We start from the raw sequence: 23,148 nt of genomic DNA, 5'->3' as shown, positions 1-23,148 counted from the left end.
TTATAAAGGGAAACTGAAATCAAGGAGACGGTTTAAAAAATATATTTAAATGTATTTAAATCCATTTATTACAAACAATTAGATGTAATAAGATGTAAAAGTATGGTATTTGTTGCAGCAAATACTTTACCTTGTGATGTTTTTTCCTGTGCTCCCTATCGTGTCCTCTTTCATGACGTGTTTGAATAAGGTGAAAATTATTTAACATTCAACAATAACCTCCCTACCCCCTGCCTATATGTTTTATTCGTCATAATATCGGAATTGTGCAGGAATGATTTAATGAACACATCCATCTCTGGAAACCGTGATTGCATTAAAGAAAAGCACAGTCCACCGTGGTCCTTCATATTTTAATTACTCTCAGGAGAGCGTATTTTATGTGCTTATCCAAACATTTCTGACCCCTAATGATTTCTGAACACGTGAATGTGCTTCACTTGTAGACATCCCTGTCATGGATTAATACTGAATGTAACATTGAGAAACTGGCTATTTTAAGCGTGGGTGGCGAGCGACTGGAGGACACAGTGAACCATCACAATCGAGTCACAGAACCCCTTAGGGGGAACAGTAGCTCTGGCACCGGAAAGGTATTTTTAAGCTCTTCTTTCACTCTTTCAGAAAGATACTTTTTCTTCTAAACTGTGAAATGATCAAATAAGTCAGTGCTTGTAGCTCAGTACCACAACTGAAGGAAAGAAGAAAAAAAAAGTCTTGTTTTCGTTTCAGCCTAAAGCTGTGTGTAAGTGTATGCGTGCGCAAGAGTGTGTATATAGGTGTGTGTGTGTGTGTGTGTGTGTGTGTGTGTGTGTGTGTGTGTGTGTGTGTTTGGGGACAAATCTATGTTTTGGTATTTGTTTTCCAGCAAGTGCAGGAAAACCCTTTTACTGTGGCCAGCTTAGGACTTCCACACATAAAGGGCATTTTCAATGAAGAAGGAATTCATGCAAAAATCAAGGACACAAGTGGCAGCGAGTTGGAGAGGAATGGTTGGGAGAGACAGGGTTGGGTGGTTTGGAGGGTGGGGTTGGCTGGGGGGGGGGGGCAGACGCCAGGACACAGAGAATCACTATGGTGACAGCAATCTGGGGGCTCAGGGGAGTGAGACTTGGTCAGGAGAGGCAGGCTTGAGAGGCAGCTGACTGAGGAATCAGCGCTCTCACTCTGGGGTGATCTGACTGACAGCCCCCTCCCACCCCTCTCCCCCTTCTCCCGGGGGCTCTGCAGGACCAGCCTCCCCTAGAGACCGTGGACTTTACAGAACAGAGATGTGGCTAGCAGCCCTTTTCTCAGGGAAAGGAGAGAAAGAAAAAAAAAACTGAATTGAAGCCAGCACAGCAAAACTGTAGACGAGGCTTCCGCATATCTGGCTACTGGTGAAAATGTGAAAAGAGAAAAATGTGCTAATTAAAAACATTACAGTACTACGTGGCGCATCCTCGGGAAGTGTTAGTCTCATACATTTCCATTTCCTGTTTTGCGTAAAAACTCGCTGTTACCTCTCTCACCCATTAATCTTCACTCTCTCCTCTCTCTTTATCCCTCGCTTCCTCTGCCTCTCCGTCCCTTTCTCCCTCTCTGCCATGCTGGACTGTGTCCACCTAAACAGATGGTTCAGTGTCAAAAGGCTTCTATTAAATGGCCGCTCTCCCTGCTCTGATCCGAGATGGGAAAAAGCACATCCAAAGCGCTGGGAATAAATCCTTTGCTGCGAGGAAGACACCACTAAGATTAGCGAATCCGTGAAGACGGTTCCAATCGCTCCGTCAGCATCAATCTCGTAAAGCATTTGGCCCTGCTTTATTGTCTCATGGGCTTCATGAAGGTGTGTTACATGCACACTCTATACAGATGGATACAGACTGAAACCAAACCACGTGGTGAATCAGTCTCCCTAATGCCCCCCTCCCCACCTCTCTTGTTTACTCGTTCAGTGGTCGGGATCTCCTGCCATTGCCCGTGACTGGTAGCTGCTTCGTCATCTCTGTGCCACACCCTGCTGAGGAAGAGGACAACCAGCTGACCTTGATGCTGGCATCAGCCCAGCCCTCGCTTTCTCCCCCCCCCCCCCCCCCCCCCTTCCCCTTTTGCTGCCCCTTACAGAGAGGTAACATTTATTTGGTACTCCCTTGAGGTCTCTCCAATAGTGTGCAGGTTTTCCTTCCATTCCATTGCTTTTTACATGTACCTGTCACATAAAAAATACCTCCAAAAAGGTACTGCTAAATTATTCCCCCCTCCAGAAGTCTTTGACTGTTCTTCTTTCCCCCCACTGGAATCAACATCCTGTTTGTTTGTTTTTATTTCTTGTTTTGTTGTATGAGTCATAATTTGATAACAGGGCCGAACAACATCAGTCCTCACACCCCCCTCAACCAATCCGCTTATCCTCACGATTGTGGTCTGATACAGTCATCGTCGTTTACAGCCTACCAGTGTTTTCAGAGGAAAAGGGGAGAAGAGATGGAGAATTAAAAAAAAAAAAATAGATAGGAGTGGCGAGGAGAAGAAGGGATGTGGCGAGAGATGGTGTCGCTGTTGCTGGAACAGTCTTCCCACCTTGTGGCAGCACGGTGAACTGTAGCTGCATCAATGCGTGAGCGAGAGGAGGGGGGAGAGGGAGGGATGGAGAGAGAGAGAGAGAGAGAGAGAGAGAGAGAGAGAGAGAGAGAGAGAGAGAGAGAGAGAGAGAGAGAGAGAGAGAGAGAGAGAGAGCAAAAGGGAGGGGAGTTTAAACTAAGTGCTATGTTTTGGGACAGGCTAATCTGCTAGCGAGCAGTGTGAGGATCGGAGCGTATTGCGTGAGCCAGTGTGCGGGGGACAGATAAGGGGAGCCAGCCAGCACAGCCCGACCCACCGACCGACCACCGACCCGCCGACCGACCACCGACCCGCCGCTTTTTTATGCGCTGACACCTTGAGAGGCGCGCGCGTGGAGACCCTGGACACAAACGGCAGCACGAGCCCGCAGAGAGGCGCACCGACAGAGAGCGCTGAGAAAAAAAAACACAACTCCAAAATCAGAAAATTAAGGGGGATTTTTTTTAATTATTATTATTTATTTCATTTTGTTGTTGTTGTTCTTCTTCTTCCTGATTTTCCCGGGACTGACTCCCAGCCGCAGAGAAGAACACGGGGAGCCAAAGACCTGAAGAGAATCTGAAAATAAACGGACAGAACGAAAAAAGAAAGAAAGAGAAAAGCACCAAAGCCGAAACATGTTCGAAATAAGCCGAACACTCAACGCCGGCTTGTTGAGCAATGAGGTAAAAGACATTTGCTTCTTCTCACGCTTCACCTGCGCGCTGTCTGCTGCCGACCATTCTGTCCGTGTGTCCGTGCGCGTGCGTGCCATTGCATTTCTGTATGCTCATAGACAGACAGAGTGGGTGATTGATAACAGCAGCTGTTTGTTATATATATTTCGGAAGAAGAAAAAAGGGGGGCGGAGGGGTGGGGGGGGGGGGGGGGCAGAGAACCTGGCCCGTAATAACAAAGAGCCCACTTACTCTATTGTAACAAAACCCATCCAACGTGGGCTTGCTGGTGAGATGCCCCACCTGGGGCCAAGATTGTATGTGTGAGCCTTTGCGTGCACGTACAGTACCCTTGTCTGTGCGTGCGTGCGCGTGTGTTTACACGTGCATTTGTGCAGAGGAAAGTGTTCTGTAGTCCCCCCCCCAAACCCTTCATGTTCCCCCGCCCCATCCCTCCCCACTCCCTCTTCTGTCCTTTACCATTCTCACCGCCCTTCCTACCTGCTGTTATCGCTCCTCTCTCTCCCGCCCTCTCCCTCCCTCCCCCCTCTCTCTCTCTCTCCCTCTCCCTCCCTCCCTCTCCCCTCCTGTGTCCGGTGTATGAGTGTTCTGTGTGCAGCATCTCAGGATGATGGCGAGGTACGGGCAGCTCTCGGGACTAGCAGCCAGTGGCGTGGGCTCGGTCCCCGAGACGCACTCGCCGCTATTTCCCAGGGATCTCCTGTCATCGCCAGCCCAGATGGGCTACAGGTCACCCCTGGTAAGAGGCTAGACGGACCGATATGTATCTCTACCGGCTCTTTCATGAACATTAGGCGAGGATGATACCGAGGAAAGAAAACGGCGGTGGGAGAAAAAAAAAAAAAAAAGAGTGCTTGTTAGTGTATGCGAATTGGCGTGTTGTGTGTGTGTGTGTGCGAAGAAAAGAGCAAAGGGGCAGAAAGAGAGCAAATCAATTGTGGGATTTGGCCTGTATTCCCAATGGATGGTGTTAGTAAATATTTGCATTGTTGTGTTTGTTCAATTACGGACGCCTACTCTGTCTTTAGCCTCCGCCAGTCAGGCCGTTATCTGGGGAATTTGAGGTGTGTGTTCGTGTGGGTATTAAATTTGAATTGTATTTTCTGAATTATCTTAGCGGTCTTGCAGTATTTGCATTTGGTTTTGTATCGGACGCTGAATTGTCTTGGACAGAAAATGAATACGTGGGCTTAAAAGTACACCTGCTATTCTACCACATGAAAATGTTTTTTCATATCACTCTTGGGAAAGGAAAAGTTGTTTGGATCATCACTATTAATCCGATTCAATTCCAGTTTGCATCCGACAAGTCCACGTAGATGGATGTGGCGCGTTGCACCGGAGACAACATTACTCTGCTATTTATGTAGAAAATAAGACTTCAAGAAAAAGGGGAAGGAGAGAGAAAAAGTGGCACGGGGGAAAAAAAAAAACCTGAGCGTTTAGGCAAAGGCGTTGTAAGAAAATCCCTGACTCGCCGCATTAAAGCGACATGAAGCTGTGGGTGTCTAATCCGCTGTGGGCTCTTCATTGGTTCGGCTCCCCTTCAAACTGGCTCAGATCCACACCCCAGAGCCTCCCGGAAGCCTTCATAACCCACTGTCATGCTGCTGACTGTACCCAGGGGTTTCCGTCAACTGTATGCAAATGCACGGCGAGGATAAGCGGTGAAATACGCTCCGTTAGGAACCGGGCTTCGGAAAGCTTTTTTTTTTTTTTCTTCCTTTTTTAAACAATTTTTTCGCTTTGAGTTCTCACGCGGGTTCAAAGACGTCTGTCCGGTGTTTTGTTGTGGTTGTGCAGCACACGAAGTGACTCACAACAGTCGGTTTATATGCGGTTTGCATAAAGCTGCTGGACCGTGAGCTATTTGGCGGAACAAGTGGAACTCATTTGCTGCATTTATTATATAAATATGATTGTCGTGTTTTGAAGCATCGTCTCACCGTCACTGTGTTAAGCAGGAAAACTGAATTTGAGTTAAATGCTTTGCAGCCCATTTCAGAGTAAAACATGTTCTAGATAATAGTGGACTTACAAGTATAAGATAATTTAACCAAACTAGTCCACAAGTGACTGAGAGACCCTTATCATATGTATTTCCATTTCTGGTAAAATGGTTTACTTTGGGATTTTGTGCGATTGTCTTTAATGGGTTGCAGGTGAAGAGGCGTTTCCGTGTGTGTGTGTGTGTGTGTGTGTGTGTGTGTGTGTGTCTGCGCGTGCGTGATTACCCTGGTTAAAGAAGCCCATCGTTATGGTGATTAATGATGCCTTCATTAAGCACAGCGAGATCATTTGCATACATTAGATAAATGTGCTGGAAGATTCTGATGGCTTTGGTGTGTGTGAAGCCCTCAACAGCTAAATCGCATTTCCTATTCTCAGCCCGACATTTACGAAAATGTAGAAAATACTTCAGTGCGTTTTGCCGTGTTTATCGTTTCAAAGTTCCGACACTACGGTGTGTTTCCCACCCGATGCACCAGTGGTTTTTCAAACGGGTGCCTAGATCAATGAATAAAGAGCTGGAAGGCTTTCGTCCTCCAGCACCGTGCGTCTGCAGCACACTTTACCATTCGTTTCCCTTGTCAAACGCTGTGTGTTCAGTTTGTTTAGAGCCTGTGTGCCTTTTCTCAGCTGCGCTCAAAAGAGCATTCAGCGAATGACATCGTCAACCCAGCAGAACCCAGGAACACGGAGGAGGGAATCGGCATTCCGTCAATGCGTTCAAACGGGTAGTTTTCCGTTACAGATGAGCATCCGCAGTGTCTTTTATGTCACCTTACTCAAAAGGGCTACGAATAAAAGAACATGTGAGCGAAGGCTGAATTGTGAATTAGTCAGTCTTTCAGTCACTGAGATCTAATTTTCAAAAAGCCCTCAGTTAAAAAAAGCTGCAGTGCACCGTGCTTCAGAGCTGAATGCTGTTAATTTGTAGAAAGCTCCACTGATTACCAACTGCAGGCAGCTGCCGTTCTCCATGTGACACCAGATTTTGTTTGACAACTCCAATTTTTAGTTTTTCAATGTAAAAAAAATAAATAAGAAAAAGACGAGGTTTGCATTTGAAACCTGCCTGAAGAGGCTCATCATCCTCATCATCATCCCCACAAACAGGCAAAGGAAGAGGAAGGAGACGGAGGGCCTGCAACGTGTGCAGCCAGGAGATAGTTAGAGGTCATCTCTATTTCATAACAATGATTAGCTCCATCCATCTGCCGCTCGCTGCACTTCCCCTTCCCTTGTTCTCTACATGCAGCAAATGAGTTCATTCATGCTCCGCCACCGCGCCGGGAACGAGGCACAAACAGGTGCTGCCGGGCTGAGCGGCGCCACGCGGGGGGAAACAAGCCGCTCACATCGAGCGGAACAGAGGGATGGAGATACGTGCGAAAAGCGGCATCGGCAAAACAAACGACAACGCCACACGTACTGCGGTCACACTCGGACTGACCGAAGAACAGCGATTGGCGGAGTACGTCTTGTCGTGGACCATTAAGTCACCCGCTGAAAATCTCACGGATTCGAGAGTGCAAACAAGAAAGGACCAAATGCGTCGTTTCCCTTTTCCTTTCTGTAGCTGCATTCTCAGCGGCAGTTCGTTATCTCTGCGGTTTGATGTGCTGCCGTGTTCAGTCAAGCTTTGTAGCTCCGGGTGATGGAAGTGAAGACATGCCATTCAGTCCTATCTCCCCTATAGCATGTATCAGACCGGAGCAGATTAGAACCGCACCGTGTCATAGAATTTACACGCAACATCTTATGAACACATCGTATGACTGTGGAGCTCTATGTGTGTGTGTGTGTATGTGTGTGTGCGTCCGTGTGTGTGTACATCACATCATGTGTGCACTCGGTATGAGCCTATTTGGTGCGCCAGTTACAGGGAACAGAGAGGCTGAGAGACACTGCGGAGTGAGGAGGGGTGGGGGGGCCTAGAGGGTCTTGATTTGTTGTAAGAGCTGTATGCGCGTGTCTGTGTGTGTGTGTGTGTGTGTGTTGGCCACCAGTACTGCAGGGAGGGCCTAGAGATCAGCAGCTGAGCCTGTCTCCCGCTGGGAGCCATCACTGCAGAATGGAGCAGGTGTCTGCAGGCTCGTGCACGCACACACACACACGTGCATGCACGCACACAAACACACTATAAAGCTAAGTGACCTCTTTCTCCTCATTGTCTCCTTATTTAAAAAACATTTTGGAATGCAAACCCTCCCTTTAATATCCACACGATCCAGCTGGTACCACAGGGTGCCTTTTAGTTTGAACTACTCCACATATTATCGTGTTTTCTGATCATTAGCTATTTTCCGTCGCCGCTGTAGATGAGACGGAGAAAAGGCTGGCGGTGCGGATGTGATCCATAAACTACAGGATAACGACAGCAATGCTGCGACGACACAAGCGCCCCCGGCCGACCAAAGGCTTCTGCGACCTTTGAACCGGGAGTAATAACCTGTAATTTCACAAACATAATGGCCGTGGCTGGTAGAGCCTGTAGTATTATTTTTTAATTTTCATAGAGCGCGACATTTTTATCTGTTCAATAAGAAGAAAAATGCAGCTTTTTTTTTAACTCACAGTTGTGACATATGAAAATGGGCCTTGAGGTAATAAAAACAGAAAAATAGAAGAAGAAGAAGCAGCAGCGTGCACGCATGATGATCAGTTATATCTGTGGATTATATATCCAGAGCACTGTGGATTTACCTCCAGTCAGTGGCTACATTTGTACAGTTCAGTAGGTTAAATAAACCAAGTAATCTCACTACTTGTTGTTCATTTCTCCTCTTTATTTCCCCAAAATAAATTCCCAGGGCTGCTCTTTTGCCCCGGCAGTGGAAGAGCATTTAATTTCAGAGACAAATTTGTTTCCTCTCATGGACAATGTTTTCACAACCAGTTGCAGTTATTTCATTCGGCTTAAAAGGATAAATAGAGCGAGAATAATAAACACCGCCAAGGCTTAAGAGAAAGCACCATTGTGTTTTCAAATCGCTTGAGCTCTTCGCATTTTGTTTATTTGCAAACGCATTATCAATTATTATGGAAGAACAGAAAAAAAAACCGCGATGACAGCGATGTCCAATTCAGAGGTCTTTGTCTAAATCGAAGTCATTTAAGGTGGACGCGCCGCAGCCGAGGTGCATATTGGATCATGCAGATTTACTGAATTAAGTATTAGGCGGACAGCAGTATCAGAATGTACCGCAGATGTGTCAGCCTTATAAACATTGACAAAAGAGGCATTAGCCGGTGCAAGACCTTCGCTGACCCGTCTGCGTCGTTGATAATCTCATTCAAATGGTTCAGCTCAGTCAGCTCCACAAAAGGCACGTATTCATAATGCAGACAGGATCTCCTGACAAAAAGAACATTAAATCGGCTTTTTTCTTCTTTTTTTAAATAAAATTTACAGACGATGCCCTTTCATATGAATCGGACACCTATTTTTTAGGCGATGACTCCTTTTTAAAAGCATTGACGCGAGTGAATGCTTATTGCGTGATTGTTGTCAGCTCAGCCGATGTTGACGCTGAGCCGCCGATGGCTGCAGTTGATCCCGGCACGTTGAAGAAAACAAAGCTGTGTTTCTTCTTCTTTCTTTTTTTTCTCCTCTCAGAATTGATAGTTTTCAAAGCCAATGCGCTTTTATCGATCCGCTAATTGCCGGGGATGAGGCGAAGTATCTGATGTCACCATGAATAAGTGATGTGTGGCTTACTTACTTGCATTAGTGCCGTGGAGGAGTGACCGTTGGAGTCGCAGTAGCTCTCCACCGGCTCCATTGGGAGGTGTCCGGTAGTCGGGGGTGGGGGGGTCGTAGCTACTGAATGTACAGAAAATATAGTGTTAGCAAGCTAAATTCATAAATGCTAAAACTATTTTTTGATCTACAAAACGCAGCAGCATTATTATTGACTTTAATAATAAATGTTATTCAACAGCAGCAGGGAGATTTAAAGGGTTCAGCAAAGTCTGCCTTAAGCTGTCCTTCAGTGAGCTAATTTACAGAAATACATACTTATTCTGTAAATATTTACCTCTTTATTTATATAATTACATTCATTTTCTTGGCCTATTTTTATCGAACATACGTACCATTTACTCAGAGTATAAATTATACCTTCCGTAAACATCTTTTTTATGGGAAAATCATTTTTAGAGTTGTTATGAATGAGCTGCTTTCCCTTCAATGTGTCAACAACGCAAAACAACTGACACACGTCTCCGAGCACGGAGGCATTTAAACTGAAGCCCGGTGGAGTTGTCCCTCTCCCCGCGTTGCCCACTTGCCTTTCTTCAAGCATGAGAAAGGGCGGTTAAGCATGAAGTGACATTTGGAGAGCCGGACTGGTGCAGCACGGGCATGTTTTTGCCCACAGTACCGAAGGCCATCCATGTAAAGGACTCTGCCTACGAGTCTCCGAAGGCTCATCCCTCGTCAAAGGCCGTTCAGTAGTGCAGCCATTTATGCACAGGAGATTCATTAAAGATGGCACAGGGGGTGTGTCAGGCAATTCACTTTTTTTTTTTATGTCGAAAGAATCCCAAGTGGCGCTTTGTGTTACGGAAGTGTGTGTTTGTGTGCAAGCGGGAGGGAGTTTTGATTAAAGCCTCCAGCAGATGGACCACAGCGGTCGCCCCGTGAGCATGGATGTACCCCGACCGGGATCAAACGCGAGGCGGGCTGCCGTCCCCCACAGCCCTGAAGCCCACTGCACTATACTCGCTGATCCGCTGACCCGCCACCCTGCAGCACGGCCACGGCTTTAATTCACACACACACACACACGGCAAAACCACTGGAAACCATAAAACAGCAGGTTTTGCTCTCTGTCATTTTATCCATTGGTAAGACTGACGATAACGCGTTCAGATGGATTTACGTCCACAACACATCAACGACAATGAGCGGCGAGGCTAAACTTTGTGATCAGCGTGTGAGCTGCCGCCGGCGAAGTTGAATGTCACCCCAAGCTGCGGACCCCTCTGTTGTCCAAATGGACACTAATCCACCAGAGCCCTGTTGAGAATACGCTCGCAGTGCCAGAACACATGCCAGACTCCACAGCCAATGCATAGCTAAGCCTCCCCGGGCACCTCCACAAACCTCCTCTCATACAGCCTCCAAAGACCCACCGTGATCGCCTCCATTATAAAACAGAGATTGTTATTATTATTTATTTATTCTAATGCGTGGATTCAACGCGGTGGGGGAAAGGGAAGTTATCCGAGCATTACTCTGAATGAAATCTACAAAAGAGCAGACTTTACACAGCGATCGCAGGCGCGTTCACTCCCCATTCTACAGACGGAGACGCAGAATGCGGCCCCCCCGTCACATCTCTGCAGTCTGCAAAGCCACAGCCGTACCAAACGGCTTTGAGTTAAAGTGGAAGAAAGTGGCTGTGACAAATGCAGCACAGCCTTGTTCCGGGATCAACATGAGGAGTTTATTTCTGATCTGAGGAGTTTCTACCGGGGAGAGTGACACAGGCAGGGGTTAAGCTGACTGTACATCATGCCCACTGACACGGAGGGAAGAGGATGCAGGAGGAAAGCTTCAACTAGATTAGTTTTACAAAAAAATAATATATATATATATATATATATATATATATATATATATATACACACACGACGTATTTAGGGGACCCAGTTCCTCTAAGAATTCACACAGAGGGCCACGCCCAGGTTTTATTTATTCTATAAATAGATTGGCACACAAAAAAAAAAAGCAAAATTACAACTTTTTAACACACTGATCGCAGGAACACTGAACTGGAAGCATTGAGGTATATCAGTCTCCAACATCGCGTCGTCAGTTGTGATGTCGACAGGTTTTGCGCTTTGTTTACCATCAGCGCGTCTCAATGAGCAAATTATAAGAATTTATGATTTTAGGGCCTTAACGCGATTAGATGCAGACAGAGAAATCAGGAGATCCAAAGGAACACACTTGCAGTCATGTCGGGATGTGGTTTGAAGTAAAAATATTAGAGAAATGCTTGATGTCTTTGTTTGTAACAGCAAGTTGGATCATGTTATCATTGAAGGGGGGGCGGGGGGGGGGGTCTCTAAATGCCTCCGAGGGCTCAACGTTAGCAAGTCTTTTTCTTGTTTGACTGGGATTCTCTTTCAGTGCACGCAGACTGTTCTTCTCATCTGCACCCGTTTAGCATTTCAGTGACTGCCTGTGAACCTGACTGTCCTACCAGGATAATTTAACATAATTGTCTCTCTGTGGTCCGCACAAGGTTCCGTGGTGGTGATTCTGCTCCTCCCGCTGGAGAGCATCACTTTCCTCTTCGGAGAATCTTTTATGGCGGGGCTGCTCCCCTCCGTTACCAAAGTGTCGGAGCGGCGTGGCGCCGAGCGCCCGGCTTTTGAAGGAGAAAGAAAAGAGTTGATTTGATTGAACGCACAAACAGCCGCGCAGGTGCGCCTCGGCGCCCCTGACCATGAAATTACCTGGAAAAATCAGTATCCGCGCCGTGCGCGACATTGATTGGCGGGAAACGAAGCCCTCAGGCACTGAAAGCCGGCAACAAAAAGTCAGCTGAATGCGAGGCGGCCATCGCCGTCCGGATGCGGCCTCATCGTGTTAATAGCTGCCGGCTGTCTGGTATTCGGTGACACGGCGAGTTGAAGGCTGTGATTCTCATTTGTTGATTGTTACCGGCAGAGGGTGGACACCTGCCAGGAAAGGGCCATCATCAGTCTGAGTAGCACGGCGAGACGCCACTGCCAGAACTTCAATGGAGCGACTAAATCTATCCTTCAAGGGCGAATCAAAGAGGAGCCTAAGTAAGCAGCAGCATACTCCGGAGTGACTTCTGGGCTATTAGATGTATTAGGCTTCTTTTTTACTGCACAGACTGCGGGGATATTTGAAATTGAAATCCACTGAGGTTGACGAGCATCGCATCGCTCTCCGTACAGGTCTATTAAAACGGGTTTTCATCGTGCGTTACGGGGTTGCCGCAGAGTTTAACAGGGCTAATTCAGATCAGCGCTGCGGCAAAATGCAGCTTTCCTGTTGATTATCAATGTATTTTCTTCCAGCATTTTAAAAGGTAACACATCTCACTTCCCCAACCACTTTAAATAGACCTCTTATTATGCGGAGTGAAACACAAGACAGGTGTTGAAATGCCGCGTCTGACAGTTAACAAGAATCCAAACCACACTGCACACTGCATATTCAAAAACCTGCTGTGCTGGGGATGGTTCGGAGGCTCTTTCACACTTCGGGATACTACGTCGGAGTATACTGTGTAAGAAGAGTACAGTGCTGCCAGTGTCAACCCTGAAGATTCAAGAAAAAAAAAAAAAACGGACATTTTTCTGGGCGCGGCAGACGTCTGTGGCGTCGCCAGTTTGTTTGCGAGAAGCGCAGTGAGTGAGAGAGACAACGCCAGCCTGCATTAATCCATTAAGATCTGTGACTAGGGGGGGGTTTAGGGTGGAGAATCATGGCAGGAGGAGTTCATGACAATTAGCCAGCTCTCTGCTTTCCCCCCCCCGAATTAGCAGGCAGGAAGCACAGGCTGCAGCGTGCACGTGTGGGGTCCAGACCTCACAGCTTCCACGGCGTCAGACTGCGACGCACTTCATGGACCAAAATGTCGTGGTTTGTCGCGCGGGCGCATGTACGTGCGGGTGTTTGCGAGTGCATGGATTTAGTTTGCGCATGATTGTGTGTGTGTGTGTGTGTGTGTGTTTGTGGATGTGATCCAGAGCCAATCAGCGAGATGGGGTTTCTCATTGCTGACGAGTTTGCCTGGTCTTCTTGGGTTAAAGCCACAAAAGCTTTTTAACTTTCAAAAACTAGAGGAAAGAAATATTATTTGCCTCCTCAAAAATTGCTCAGCATCAGTCGACATCTAAAAGGCCAAACAGTGCATCCAATCAAGGCATTTCACTGTCATTAAGAAACTTAAGAAACCGTAGTCATCACCTTAATTGCTTCTTTGGCATTTTTACTCGTCAAAGCTTTATTGCATTCTATTGACAGAGAGACATGAACTCTGGGTACAGAACGACGATATCAACAAGATAATAAGCTACACTGCAATATCTCTAACATCCAGACTGCAAAGCCTCTCGGCATTGGATAGATGTTCGACCATCTCAACCACTCCGTCCAAACACAGTATTTCATTGCACGGTGTGAACCCTTAACTAGGACGTGGCAGCGACACAGACCCATCTTTGGCAATAGCCTGTGTGTCATAACTACACACACACACACACACACACACACACACTCCAAAGAGCGTGTGTTTACAGCTAATTCACTGAGTAGGGGCAGTCACTTTCATTGCTTTATAAAATCATGGTCCTGTAGAGCAATTTAGTGAAACGTCAAGCCGAGCAAGTCTAACGGGAGAGACTATTGTCACTTTCCACGCGCATTCTCATTCAGAGGAAAGGTTATTTGGATCATATTACAGGGGGGGAGAAAACAACATCCAAACACTGTGCTTTATGAAATAGGAAAATGATCACCCCCCGTTTTCACCCCTCATCTTACCGTCTCTAAACATCCACAGTTACAAGTTGCCCACATACGAAGACATTGTATCTCATTTAAAAAAAAAAACAATAATAATAAAAATGTGATTGTGAGGAGAAGATTTTTTTTATTCTGGTCCAATCCAAAGTCTTCATTAAATTAAAAAAAGGTCAGCTAAAAGATGGACAGGGAACGGTGGGTTTGTTACCTGCACCATCCAGCTGCGAATGTTCCTTCTCTCTGCTCTTTGGTGGGAACAGAGACACGTAACACAGGAAAACAGACAAAGCTGCTCTTCTATTTTGATCCATTTTCTTTGTGTTTCTTTCTGCATTACTCTTCAGCTGTTGTCTCACAGGCAGTGTGATCGAGACAAATCTTCAGACTGCGGGTGCCAGCATATTCTATTCTACCTGAAACAATGGCCAGTTTGTTCAGTGATCTTTCCATGTGTGTGTGTGTGTGTGTGTGTGTGCGCTACCTCAGTACTGCTCAGGCTTAATTGAAGCCGTAGTGAGGACTGTCATTAGTATGTGAGACACGTGGTTCTGCTGGGCCAGCTAGCTCGCTGCAGCTAACAAGGCAGGTGGAGGGGTCAAGAGGGGGGGGGTTCTGGGGGGAGACTGGGAATTTTATTTCGCCTCTCCATTTTTTTTTTGCCAGAACTGGCTTCATCATTCCTGAACAATTCCTTTTCTTCCTCTCACATTATTCTTTCAGTTGGCTCATTTGCGAGTTAATTTCCGTCGCTACTCGAGAGTGTGGTTGAACTCCTCAATTCATATTTGTGTGAACAAACATGTATGTGCAGAGTTTATTATACCTTGTCCACAATATGGCTTTAACATGGATTGTGTTTGCACTGGGTTTTTAGTGCAGGGGTTCCTAAAGTGGGGCTCCGGGGACCCCATAAGGTCTGTGGCACTGCTGGGAGTTCACGGAAATTTGTGCTGTAACATTAAAAAGCGAAAGCTACAGACGGGGGAGATCACTTTTAAGATCAATTACTTGAAAGGTAGGGTATAATGCTTGCAATTTGAGTCCAAATGCAATTTGAATTTGCAAATGTCCCTGCTTTTGGACAAGTACATCCCTTATCTCATTTAATCTTTTCTTAGCTTGATTCAAATTGAAATGAGTGTTTGTATATCAGCATGAAACATTCATTAAGTGTTTAGCTAAAAATGTTGAGGAGATCCTTTGACATCCAACACTACAGATCGTACTGAATAATGTGCTTAATCAGTGTAACGATATTGTGTAAGACCTTGATGTGATGCATTATAACCACTCATTTGCCAATGGACCATCTAAACAAAGCGGCATCTTGAATGGCGACAGGTATTGGGGCAGAGAAATCTCTTCGGGCTTAATGGCCGTCCGATTACATTAACTCCTGTCAGGCTTCACACTGCACAGCTGAATGCTAATTGAAACAAACCAGCATGAGAATAAGCTTTGGCTCACTGACTGCCTCTTGTTGCTTTGTTGAACACAAAGGAAACAGCATGGGTTGAGAAAGTGATTATGTTTTGATCTCTTGTCTGACAACTTCAAGAAATTGCCGGTGAAATTACAATTCGTCAAAAAAGTCGACTGCATGTGGCCACATGTTTATATACGGCATAATTTGCCTGCATGTGATTTGTGACAGTTTGTACATGCGTGCATATTGCGTGCTTGTGCTCGCACATGAATATGCTGACTTGTGGTCATCGAGTCCCAGTGTGTGCATTGTGAGTACATGCATTTGTGTGCATGGGTAAACGTGTGTTAAAAGGTGCGAGAGCTCCCTCTTCTTGTGCAAGCAGGACGAAATCAACTGGTGGTAGTTAGGGCATTTATAAAAAAAAAGCTTCAATGCCCAAACATATATATCATATAAACTAGTAAATATTCTAATTGCCAGTGTGACTGGTGATGCTATTGTATGATTATATAGTGTATACTTCTCCAGACAATAGACCCAATGTTTTGGGGCGTTGCTGCATATGTCTTTGCTACAGTTAGCGCACATTTTAAGAACAGCCACTGCTTTGAGAGGAGCATTTTTGGGCGGCGTGAGCACAGACCCTTTGTCCAACAAACAAAGGGAGAACACGCTGAAACTCCGCAGCAACGACGCACTTACCGCGCAACCTCCCAACGCCGTGAAGATGACAGGGAGGCGGTTACAGGCAAGGCGCGCGCGCGCTGCATTGAGCGGGTCCAGGTGAGGGGACGGCCACGTGCCCTCGCGAACGATAAGTCACCTTCACTGCGCGAGCACGACGCTCGTGGGACCGCAGCAGCCCGCCCCCTTCGTTGCGCACCGCCCCCGCCGACGCTTCCGCAGCCAATGGGAGGCCGCGCGCGAGGTGACTGGACGTTCCATAAATGGCTTTTTCTTTCCTTTTTTTTTTTTTTTTTTTAGGCGCGGGGGGTGGAAAGGTAGACGGTTGTTTTCTCTCAGTCGTTGACTCTCTCTCTCTCTCTCTCTCGCTCTCCCGGCGCGTTGTTATTGCGTGTGTATGTTTCTTCCGTTATTACTTCTCTCGCTTTTTACTCCCGCGTCGCACGGGACAGCGCCGCAGGTCTTCCACGCCCACGAGTCCGTTGTTAGTTTTCGTGCTCCGTTAACTCTCGCAGACACGCGGCGCGTCGTTTTCTCTCCTCCTCCCCGGCACGCTGCTCCATCCCGCACTTCTCACCGGCGTTCACACCTGGTCCGTCCGAGACCGCCGCGGCCGTCCGTAACACCGACACCAGAATGGTCATGGTGAGTAGATGTCGCCCCCCCCGCTTTCATGTCACCTGTAGCCCCCCCCGCAGCAGGCAGACAGGTAGCGCCGTGCGGATTTGTTTTTTCCGCACAGATTGGATTTTCAGGCTGCACCTGTACGCACAGGTGTGTGTCGACTGCACGTGCGTTTATATGCATGCGCGTGCATTCTCACATCTGATTTAAATCCAGCCACTTATAAATCAGGAATCATCAACATTATTACACTTGTGTATATTTTAAACGATTTGGTGTATTTGCAGGAAGAACAAAAAAAACTGAATAATCTTAAATTCCTCGATCATTACTATTTTGGACCACAAACGACTGTTCTGTGAGTGTTTGCGCGTGTGTGTGTTTCGTGAAAAGTGTGAATGACTACGCGACAGGCTGCGCGCACATGTTCTGGGAACGTTTTAATATGCACCCAGTAATAGCTAATTTACACACACAGTGCTGCGCAGGCATCCTATCAGGTCTGCGATCGCTCCCCCCGCAGCTGCGCGCACCTCCGCGGCGATTGATCGCTTTGCTGGGATCCAGGAAAGCTTTTTCTCTGCCAAACCAGGCTGAGGCTGGCGTGTGCCGGCTGAGGGCTCGGAGCCAGCCGGAGAGCGAAGGTGTTAACGCCGAGCGGAGGTGGGGGAGAAGGGGGGAGGGAGGGGGGTGTAGGCTGACATGCAAGTCAGGAAGCCAATCAGAGGCTGCAAAAGAGAGGAGCGGGATGGAGGGAGGCAGGGATGGAGGGAGGGGTGGGGGGGGGCGCTCTGACCTTCCAGCGGAGCAGGCGGATGGCTGTGAGGAGGGAGGGAGGGAGGGAGGGAGGGAGGGGAGGGAGATTCGCTGCAGCCCTCTCTCTCTCCCCCTCTCTCTCATCCAGGCAAACCATTCTCCTCTCAGCATCAGTGGAAGAAGGCGATGCTCGCCTCGCGCTCCGCCAGTGTGCTGCTCCCCGCTCGCTGCTAAGACTCCAGCCGAAAACCGGGAGTGAGAGAGAGATCGAGAGAGAGAGAGAGAGGCACTGGGAGGAGAAATCAGGAGACGGCACCAGAGGAGACCGAGACAGAGAGTGAGAGAGAGAGACTAGGGGAGTTGTGCGTGCTGAGGAAGTGAGGAGGGAGAAAGAGAGAGAGAGAGCGTGAGACAACGGGCCGGCGTCTCCCGAATGGAGTGGAATGGGTTTAAGATGGTAAGGACAGAAGGCTACGGGCAGCCTGCCGCTCTATTCCGCCGTACATCCTTAACCTTTGTTTGATTCCTAGAGCAGGTTGTAGAAATACGATCGCCCGCAGCGAGTAGATAGTACTCCATCAGCGCAGGCAACCAATACTACAAAACTATCTGTTGTGCAGAATGTTAAGTTCTTCCATACAGGGGGGAGGGCTACGGCACTGGGTTAGACCTCACCCCGCCCACCAGGTTTGGTGGGCGGGGTGAGGAACGGAAGGGGGGTGGGGGGGTTACGCACACATCTTCTATCATGCTAATAGATGATGTGTGGCGGCAGGAGCGGAGGTTAGCAGGGATGGGGAGGGGAACGGAGCGAGGGAAGGGTTAAATCGGGGGAACAGCACCCATTTCATCTTGAAGACACGGCTGGAGGTGTCTCCTCCCCCCCACCCCCCACCCGCACCTTCCCCCCCTTTCCTGCCTTTGCACCACCCAGATATTTACCTGCGTATATATGTCTCATAGTACCGCAGCGGCGCGTTATTGATGCTGAACGCGCTGTGAGACGGTGGGGGAACCGGACTATTGTGGATTTTGTATTCATGTATGCAAAGTAGCCCATGTTGAATTATTCAAGTAGCCATGTTATCCGTCACCCTGCCCGGGTGCAGAGTGCGAGTTTCGCGTTGTCCTTAAGTTGTGCCGGAGTCGGAGAAAGATGGAGTAGGAGTGTCGGAGCTACACGCACGCCTGGATGGCCATAGATGGTGATGCCGTGCAGGCTGTAGATTTCAACCCCCGTCGCTTATACGAGTGCGTGTGCCAATGTGACCGTGTGTTCGCGTTTTTGTGCGAGTGTCGACGTGAGAGGAATCCTAATAACCCAAACGACAGAGAGACGTCGGCTAACGAAAAAAGTGCCCACATGTTTCTTTCCCCTTGTGTCGTCTTTCCTTTTCATATTAGACAGTTTGATTTAACCGCCAATACCGCCCCCCCCCCCCCCCCCCCCCCACTATAGAGTCAATACAATGACCCCCCCACACTTGTGTATTTGCACGCAGAGCGGCGGACATTAATTCGTCGGTCGGCAAGTAAATGTTTGATTGTTTGCGTGCTGGCTTCTTTCCACTAGATGCAATCAAAATGCTGATTGAAAGGAGGGCGACTCCCCCTGTCTGACGAGCCGGCGTGCGGCGCTCGCTGGTGTGTCCCTGGACACTCGCGGTCAGCGCGCCCTCGTGTAAAGAGCAGATGGGTGTGTACGCAGAGAAAAGGGTGTTTATTGTCTATACGGTGGATATCGATTGGAATAGTTTACTACAGAGAGGATGGAGGGAATGGAGTTAGAGGGGGAATGAGAAGGAAAGCCATCAGTATTGGAGGCATAATATTCTGTGTGAGATTGCACCATGAAGCCCCCTGATGGAAAACAGTGGGGGACAGCCCATCATTACACACACACACACACACACACACACACACACATACACACAAACACACGCAAACAAACAGTGGCTTTAAGACCCTCAGGCAGAACACTGTGAGCTCCAAGGTTACACATCAATGCTAATGAGGTGTGTGTGTGTGTGAGGAATTTATTAGCGTCAGTGCGCCTCACCGAGTGTGTGTGTGTGTGTGTGCGCTTAGTAATTTACATGTAATTGGTGATCAGAGACACGTGAGATGAGGAGAGGTGCTTGTATTTTCAGTCCCGGGGTGATTAAAAAGGTCCGAGCGACTATGAAGACGATCCACGCGAGAAATGGCGGGCGACGAGCTCGCACCACGGAAAGCGAGAGAAGCGCTACTTCATCAGTTACGCCACGCGGGAGCCCGTGACGCGCCGCATATGCCTGCGTTGTCGGCTCTGTGTCAGCGAGAGTGTCTACGTGTGCATCAGAGGGAGGGAGGTGGGGGGGGGGGGGGGCGACTGACGTGGGTCCAGCTGCAGACTGACGTGGTTAACTAGAGCCTAAACACCAAGCAAATCGAGTCCAAGAGAGAGAGAGAGAGAGAGAGAAGTGGTGCACGATTTTTGCACGAAAATACTCCCGTAGACGTGTGCGTCGAGGTGATTGTCGATGAACGTGGCGCAAAATGCTTTTCTGTCGTTGCCGTCAGCACGACAGAGGGACTGCAGCTAAACCAGATACTAAGTTGCGCTTTCCTTCTTGTCTCCAACTGACGTTAATCTTAAAACATTTAGCTCCTGTTAAATGAAGAGCTGGAAAGGATTTGTTTCCTTCACCATTTGACTCCTCTCGTGATGAACTGCTCACAAACAGAGACGGACCACCCGGGCCGGAGTCCCAGAATAACAAGACACAAGCCCTTTCTTTTACTTCCATGGCACATGTTCTCTTGGTCGTGGCTGGTCGTGCTTTGTTTCACAGAACGTCGTGTAAGAATGTCTTAAAAATATGCTTTTTAGAATGAATCAAATGGCAAAACATTTATTGACAAAATATGTCAGACATACAAGAAATTTGACTTGGCGGTTGCTGCGTGACAGCAGACAGTATGACAATAGACGACAAGACAGCAGTGCACAAGTAATAAAATAAAATGCTATGAGTTAGTAGAATAAGGCTATGGGTTAGTTTAAAATAAAAGAATAAAGTTAAAAAGATATTTAAAAATTGAGAAGTGACAAAAAACAGGTAAACAGAAGCTCAAGCCTTTAGCATTTGTGTGCTTTGTGTGTCGTGTGTAGAGTCTCCGTTGTGCTGCCATTTATGTTTGATCCGTTATTTACATTCAGAGGTCGCGCTGCCGTTCAGGACGTGCACAGTAATTAACCAGCGAATGGTAGAATGCTGTATACGGTGCTTAATTAATATGCATGTGGGAAGTGTTTAGAGCGCGTGTCTCAGGTGTCTATGCTACTATATGTGTCCCAAAGATTTAGGTAAATGGCCCAGTAAAAAACAATTAGTTGCAACAGAGATAATCTCCTCTTTTTTCTCTCAAGCCAATCAGAGCAGACTGGAGCTTAAAGATACAGGAGCGTTGCAGACAAAGGCTGAATCCAAGTATATCGAGACAGACAGTATGGGAAAGATAATGTGTTTTTTGAATAACAAAAATGGAAAGTATTCTCTGGTAGAAACCCCAGATACAAGTGCAAACCTGAAAATGAGTTTTAGAGCAGTTTATTGTGAATGGGGGTAATAGCGATGAGGTAGCCAGAGGCGAACGAGAAAAGATGCAACTGGGAAATGCACAGAAGCTTTTAACTCTTATTATGGATACACACACACAATCAATACAGTATCCAAACTACTATGTAAAATGAATGCTATACATAATCACCTGCAAAATTAAAAACTGTAATACTCAATTTTAAGAGAAAAAAGATAGTTTTCAAAATATGTACTGACTGAATGACACTAGAATAACGAACTCCACTTCTAATGAATTATGTGTGGTTGACTGGTGATTAAATAAACAGCGATTAAAGATTTAATTTTTGTGTGGAAAGTCACATCTAAAAAACAATATATTTTGGCTGCACCGTGTCTGTATGAATATCACAAAAATATCTTATTGTCTTTAAATGTCTTTTCCACTTTCCTTTAAACAAAAACTAGATGGAAGCAGTTAATGAGCCAAAAGCCTGTTTGAATAAGAAGATGCTGTAACAATCTCTGTCCCAATTAGCACGCTTTGGTTTTTAAATATTCCTTTTGTGTGAAGCCTAAACACACATGAAGGCTCGCAAAACGGTCCCGTTGAAAATTTAATAGGCTTCCACAGCGATTTCCTTCATTTATTTAAAATGTGTCTTTTCCCCCCCCCCTCTCTTTTTAAAAAGCCAAAAATCTGAGAGGCATGGCAAGGCATTCCGCTGTGAGGGGCGCAGCATTCACAAATACTAGACCTAATTCCTTTGGCAGCAGCTCAAACTGCTACAGACAGACACATAATCAGCTGGGGAGTGTTAGCGCCTCAGCCCACTAGCAAACACAGGACCGAGCCCTTGTTGTGCGTCGCTGCTTTTCAGAATAAATATCCCGATGGAAAATACGGCGGGAGGAAAGAGGTATTCATGTGTATATGGCTCTTTGTTCAGTCGACGATACAGAGGGAGAGGGGAACACTGGCTTTTTTAGCTACTTTACTGCTTATTTTCTCTCTTCCCTCCTCCTCCTCGTCCTCCCTCTCCCTCCATCCCTTCCTGCATTCCTCTCATCCTCCACTGTACCGTGTGTGTTTTGGTATTCACGACGTTTGGATTTGAGTGGCAGGTTCTCCTAGGATGGTGCACAAGCGGCTGACTCGTCTCATCTGCATTTTGCATCCGAGGGAAAAGAGAGAGAACAGAAAGCAGCGGAAAGCTTCAGTGTGTGTGTGTGTGTGTGTGTAAGCGCGTGTGTGCACGTTGCCTGTTGTTTGGCTTTTGGCAGCTTAACCGGGCCCAGCGCTGTTGCCGTGTAATGTTTAAAGGACATTTCAAGGTCACGCTTTTGACAGTCTGCACCCGCCTCTGACATATTAAACATTCACATGTTTCTGTAGCCGGATGAATTATAGATTTAACATGCAACTGAACACGCCACCAAATGGCACCATTGTGGATGGTAATGGACACATTAGGGCTCACAAATACGGCCTCCCCCATGACAGCCTGCATTAAAGTGTCAGTAGCAACACTGACATGGGGGGGAAAAAGGCCGATCTCAGAGAGCGGAGGTAGAAGATCGGGGCCACTTGTACGTAAAGATCATAATACCGCTGCTGACAGCTAAAAAGGAAAAAAACTCTCCTCTTGAATTAATGAGAAAAAATCCGGGGGAATATGACGCGACTATTTTCTTTTGGTTTGGCCTTTTAGAGGTAGAACTCGTGAGAGCAGAGCTAGCCAACCGGCTACGTCTACTGGCCTTAGTTTGACTGGTCAACGCCGATTCCCTTCGACAGGAACGCCGTCCCTCCCTCACGGTATAACTAAGGGTAACCAGAGGGAATGTTCTATACGATGCTTATCGACACTGATGAAAGTCAGCGGCGGGCGGGCGTGAACAGCAGCTGTCAAGTAAAAATCGGGAGGTAGAGAACGAGGAAAAAGTCTTAAAAAGAGAGAGGAGGAAGCGAGCGAGACAATGAGGATGAAGCTGTCTGCCATCTCCTGGATGTGCGGCTGCTCCGGCACGCACCGTCAAACTGAGACGCAGTTGCAGAATTCTTCTACGCCGGTCGGTTAGCGGCTACTATATGTCGCCTACGTGCATAGAAGGAGAGTCTCCTGTGGGCACTTTTCAATTACCGCACGGCAGTAGGGGAGGTGTGAGAGGGGGAGAGGGGGGGGGGAGGGTGGTATTAATCTGCTCGTTTGAATGCACGCCACCCTTAATGGTTGAGCTGGCGTGCCGGCGGGCCTCGTCTGTCAGCTGTGCCGGCATTTGTTCATA

General features: G+C 47.4%; 1 protein-coding gene across 11 annotated transcripts in view; it reads left to right on the top strand.

Moving 5' to 3' along the window:
- The first annotated feature begins 2,675 nt into the window (after positions 1-2,675).
- The window catches only part of elavl4 (ELAV like neuron-specific RNA binding protein 4), a 63,045-nt gene continuing 42,572 nt past the window's right edge, over positions 2,676-23,148 (top strand). For 3 of the 11 annotated variants that reach the window (XM_078108465.1, XM_078108462.1, XM_078108461.1), the window contains exon 1: positions 17,421-17,753. In XM_078108465.1, coding sequence (XP_077964591.1) covers positions 17,730-17,753 — 24 coding nt within the window. In that variant the 5' untranslated portion in view covers positions 17,421-17,729. Of the gene's footprint in view, positions 3,270-3,771; positions 4,021-16,215; positions 16,562-17,420; positions 17,754-23,148 lie in introns of those variants that run through there. The other 8 variants (XM_078108460.1, XM_078108459.1, XM_040184029.2 and 5 more) reach the window with 5 other exon arrangements.

The sequence above is a fragment of the Gasterosteus aculeatus genome, chromosome 8 (assembly GCF_964276395.1).
Source record: "Gasterosteus aculeatus chromosome 8, fGasAcu3.hap1.1, whole genome shotgun sequence".
NCBI classification, from domain to species: Eukaryota; Metazoa; Chordata; class Actinopteri; order Perciformes; family Gasterosteidae; genus Gasterosteus; species Gasterosteus aculeatus.
Note: the sequence above shows the minus strand (reverse complement) of the source record. Positions and strands in the feature narration are given on the sequence as shown.